The 5,332-nt window shown below is 33.6% G+C and overlaps 1 protein-coding gene across 1 annotated transcript; it reads left to right on the top strand.

Annotated features, from left to right (window-relative positions):
• Window positions 1-647: 647 nt before the first annotated feature.
• LOC133311332 (E3 ubiquitin-protein ligase RMA3-like) lies at window positions 648-3,173 on the top strand. Its single transcript, XM_061512356.1, has 2 exons — window positions 648-847; window positions 2,069-3,173. Exon 2 carries the CDS (start codon window positions 2,096-2,098, stop codon window positions 2,849-2,851), a length of 756 nt encoding a protein of 251 aa, XP_061368340.1. The 5' UTR covers window positions 648-847; window positions 2,069-2,095; the 3' UTR covers window positions 2,852-3,173.
• Window positions 3,174-5,332: the final 2,159 nt, after the last annotated feature.

Here is a 5,332-nt window from a genome sequence, read left to right as displayed (position 1 = left end):
GAAGATAATTTGGTAAGCACAATAATATTTACGTCTTAAATCGTTTATGCATAAATTCAATAAAAAATATGTGAGGCTTTATAAAAAAAAATAAAATCAAATATGTGAGGCTTATGTGTAGATAACTTATTATACATTCCTTTAATGATTCTTATTATACGCATAAATACAATTTTAATTTATCTTTTTTTGTGTTTATTTTTAAAAATAGAATCTTATGTATCTTTTTTCATACCTAATATGTCTATTTTTTTTGGTAGGTATATGCCTATTTTTTTAGTACCGATAGATTAAAATTTTAAGAGAAGAAAAAAATAATAAAAATCAATTGAGATTTAAATTTAAAGATATCGAATATGAATAGATAGAGTTGCTTTATTATTGTCTTTTTGCCTTTAAAATTGGCCCACGCCCCTAGAAAATTGAAAGTTGAAACCCTGCAGACTGCAGTGGTACATTGTCCCTAGACGTGTAATAATATCACTGGTCTCTAAAATTCAACAAATAATGGATGGCGTTATAATTAAGAAGATAATTAATAACTTTTTGAAATGTAAAAAGAAGAAGAAGAAGAAGATAATGTTATTTAGTTTTCTATCAATAAATAATTAGTTAAAACATTAAACAAATACATGGTGGCACCACCACATTCCCACCCACTATTTCCCGTAACATAATCTTCATTTTCCACATTTTACTCTCCTCCATTGCTTCCTTCGCAACCTAATTCTCTCACAACCTCTACCCCTTTTTCATTTTCTCTTCGTTGAAGTTAGCTTTTTTCTGCTCTTGGTTCCTTTTATCCATTGCGTTGTTCATTCATACCGAGTTTTTTGTTGCTGTAAAGGTATGTTTTTTCTTATCTATTGGATTGTTATTGTTCTTGTTGTGATAATTAATAAGGAGAATTTGAGTTTTTCTTCTGTGTTTTGGGATCAAAATTGGATTTTTTCACGTGGGTATTTGCATTTTTTTTTTCTTTTGGTCTTGATGTTCTTGCAAAATGGTTTGCATGCATTGGATTTTCATCTGGGGCAACTTTTTAAGGTTCATTTTACTATGCTCTCTTTTTGAGGATTGAATCTGCATTAGTTTTTGTCAAATTTGTGTTACTGGAATGGAAAACTGGGAATTAGTAATGAATTATTGTGAATTAACCAAATTTGTATTGAAAATTTTATTTCTTAAATCATTGATTCCACTTTCTTGAGGAAGAAAAGCTTTTTCTGGAAATTGTGCTATAACTGCCTCCGCTCTTGCTGTAAGGTTGGTATGGGGTTATTTCTCTTGCAAATTCTCTACTAAAATTGTTGATAAATAGTGTTTCTTTGGACTAAGATTATTGTTGATTCCAAGAAAAGGGACTGGTTCTTTCGTTATGTCGATCAAGGATCAATGAATATATAAATTTGCTTTATTGATTACTATGATGAGTTGTTATAATTAATTTATAATGTGAGGATTTGTGGGACTTTGGCATATTTTTCGATCATATGCATCGAAGCGATCGTTTCTTAAGAAATCAACACTGTGAACATGTTGCTACATAACCCAAATCTGTTAACATGTATGTGATTTTGATTTTAAAGGAACCTTTAGAATCTCTATAACCACTCCCCATGAAACTCTGCAAGGGTAGAGGTGAGGGAAATCCTTATATGTAACCTTATCAATGCATCTTTGCACAGAGGTTGTTTCTTGAGTTTCAAACCCATGGCCCCATGACCTTTGATTGATTTGATTTGTGATCCCAAGTTATTACTTCAAATTGGATCATTATAATGAAAGTCCAGGTTAATTGGTTATATTTGGGTGTGCCTGCAAATACTATTTAGCTTATGTGCCATGCTCATTGGGGGTACAAAGTACCAACTGATGATCTCACAAGTTACACATAAATTTAACATCATGAATTTGTATTTGATGTATATTTTGAACATACTCTTAAAAAAATGCAGCTTTCTGAAATTTCATTTGTAATTTGAATCTCTGATCTCGTTGTTTCTACTGCTAGATCTGGTTTGTCTAAAATAATTGCAGCTTTCTAACTTTTTCGAATCTGTAACAGGATATATTAGCTGTGGAAGAAAACACAATGGAATCTAAATATTTTGACTCTAATGGGGAATTCTCACTAAAGCAAAAATTGAAATCCAGTTCATCAGAGACAACAGCAATCTCTAGTGGTGACAATGGTTGCTTTGATTGCAATATTTGCCTGGAATCAGCACATGAACCTGTGGTGACTCTTTGCGGTCATCTGTACTGCTGGCCATGCATATACAAGTGGCTTCATGTCCAGAGCACCTCTGTTGAACCAGACCAGCAGCCAACATGCCCGGTTTGTAAAGCTGAGATCTCTCATACTTCATTAGTCCCCCTTTATGGCCGGGGAACATCGAATTCAGAATCTGAAGCCAAGAAACTCCAGTTGGGTTTGGGAATACCTCATAGGCCACCTCCTTACAACTTGAATGCTATGTTAACTTCTACTCGCGCATCAACATCACATCCTGGTCAGCAACTCCATCCAAGTTATTTCCAGTCACAATCACGGCCATTTCATTATCAGCAATACTTCCCTCACCTTTATGGAGGTTATGGTGCCAATGGATTACCTTATCTTGGGGGTCCTGCTGTGACTAGTTTTTTTAATCCTATGATTGGCATGTTTGGGGAGATGGTCTTGACAAGGATTTTTGGGGTCTCAGATGCAAATTTGTTTCCTTACCCTCATAATGGAAGTGCCAGTCCTAGAATGAGAAGGCAGGAGATGCAGATTGATAAGTCTCTAAACAGAGTTTCTGTCTTTCTTCTATGCTGTATCATTTTGTGTCTTCTCTTATTCTGAAGACATTTTATTTCACAGATTGTATAGGCACATATCAGGTGCATTACTGAATATTCATGCTGTTAGGGACCTACTCTAGGTTGTGCGATCATGTAGATAAGTAGGTTTTAGTATATGTTATGATTATGATGATATTTTATCATAATCATATGTTTATGTTCATGATCTGAAACCAAATGATCTTCAAGCCTGATTAAGGAGTTTGTAACTGAGGAGTGAAGAAGGATTTTTATAAAGTAATAAGGCCTCAAGTGTGACTATGAACAAATGTTCTCTTCCCTCCCTCCTTTTTATTGAGTCAATTTGTATTGGAGCTCGTTTATTTTTAATGCATGCAGTTTACATTCTTGTGTGTTCATGAAGCTTGTTTCAATTGCTTGATCAGCAGTTAGAAACTTTTTGAGGAATGTATTATAACATGTAATTTGGATGTGTATCAAATGCATTTTTGGTAATAGCATGCCACATAAACTACTTTAATTTATTTTTACTTGGGTGCAACTAAACTACTTTAAATTCATCTTAAAACTGTGCCCCCCCCAAAAAAAATTAATCTTAAAATAACTTCCACCCCCCCCCCCCCCCCCCCCCCTCTACATTAAAAATTTGTACATACGAGGCTCCTTGTTAAAGTTTCATGTTCTATGAAAATGTTTTGTAAGTCTGATGAGAAATAGCGAGAAAAGAAACAGAAGGATAAAACTTGCGGGAGGAAGAAAAAGAATTTTCATTGTTGAATTTAAAATTTTATACCATTGCTGTTAGTGATAGTATCTTCAGATCCATTTAATTATTCTTGCAATTATCTCTTAGAATTATGGATTTATAGCATTTGTTTTGCGGATGTGGTGTATAAAGTTTCCTTACTCGAGAAAGAAGAAAATGCATGCCTTTGTCAAAGTCGCTTGTGATTCCATATTTCATTTAATGTAAAGAAAACCAACACTCACTGAAAGTAAACAGATTGCATGTCTAGAGAGATTTCATTTGGAAAGGAAGCAATTGAAAGATGCCACAAAAATGCATTTTGTTTACCTATGTCTCTTCTCTAATGAAATTTTCCTCTATGGCTATTCTTAATATGGCGGAAAGATTTCTTGTTCAACATGGGGACAGTGATTGAAAATTTCCTTAATCTTTTTCAGCACTTGAATTGCATTTGCATTCCTCATCTCAGGGTTGCGAATCAAAGCCTTCACCATATTAATATGGCAAGTAATTGACCCATTTTCACAAGCTTTTCACAACAGAAATTTGGGTTTTTCTGGTTGTAACTTGATCACACATACGGAAAATCTTATCGCCCTTGGCCAAAACTTAAATTCAAAAGCTCTGGCTTGGTTTCAAGAATAAATATTGTAAGTTTGGTGTGACAAGAATAACCCGTTTGAAGAATCTTCTAACAACAATCTGTGGAAAATATAGATTTATTATCGTAGAACAATTAGTCAACCACTTGTTTTTCAGTGTGTGATCCCATATGCTTTGCACATTGAAGCACAGACTCTTCCTTGGTAGGCTGAGATCGTAGCTATTGTGGTAGCTAGGGTGTTAATGGGCCGAGCCGAGCTTTGATCTTAAAAGGCTAAGTCTGTATTTAAATGTGTTAGCCTGACCAAGCCTGTTACTTGTTATAAATATAATTATCGGCCTATGGCCTGCCTTATTTACAAAAAATAAAATCCTGGTTTAGCCTGCTTAAAAACTAAGAATTTTTTTTTTATCTAAACAGAATACAATCAACAACACTAGTAATTCCATAAATATTCATAAATTCAATATATATCCAAACAATATAATATAGAACAAAATCATTCAAAATGTCTGTTTAACCAATAAAATAGGATGAAATGGATTGAGGAGAAAGAGAGGACTATTACAAGTAGTAAAAAAATATATATAAAAAAAATATACTAGGTCAGCCTGAGAGGCTCTAAGGCCAAGCTTTTGAATTGGAGCCTGAAACTTTTTTATTAAACGAGCTTTTATACACGTTCAAACCTGGTGCCAACAATCAATTTTAGAGATATAAACTCAGGCCTTCACGAGCCGAGCCAAAAGTCTCTGATTTATTTAGCACCCCTAGTGGTAACCCAAAAGAAAGCCACCAAATTAAAATAATTGTTAAGCCTTTGCATGAGATTTGATGAAAATACATTATTGGATGTGGAATATATATCTTTGAAATAATCGTGACCTTTCACATCCTATCTTGGAAACAGTTGTTGGTTATTCTTGGGCATCAAACAAATTAAATTAAAAAAATAAAAGTAATTCTTGGGCTAGGATTTTTCCCCTTATTTTTCATCATATGTTTTGTGACATTGGATGAACTTAATTTGTATTTTCTTACATGCCGTGATAATTGATTGTTCTTGTAATTTTTCAAAGGAATTTCATAAACACAAAATTTCCAACGTGTCAGTAATTTTTTCCTTTTTTTGTTTTTGGCGTCTTCTACAGGTTTCTACATGTATCTTT

Source organism: Gastrolobium bilobum, unplaced genomic scaffold (genome assembly GCF_033153095.1).
Source record: "Gastrolobium bilobum isolate Gb01-03AN ecotype WA unplaced genomic scaffold, APGP_CSIRO_Gbil_v1 utg11809, whole genome shotgun sequence".
Lineage (NCBI taxonomy): Eukaryota > Viridiplantae > Streptophyta > Magnoliopsida > Fabales > Fabaceae > Gastrolobium > Gastrolobium bilobum.
This window is presented reverse-complemented; position numbering and strand designations above follow the sequence as displayed.

Excerpts from the sequence above, each read along its gene's own strand:
- LOC133311332 (XM_061512356.1), top strand. The coding sequence starts at position 2,096 with ATGGAATCTAAATATTTTGACTCTAATGGGGAATTCTCACTAAAGCAA.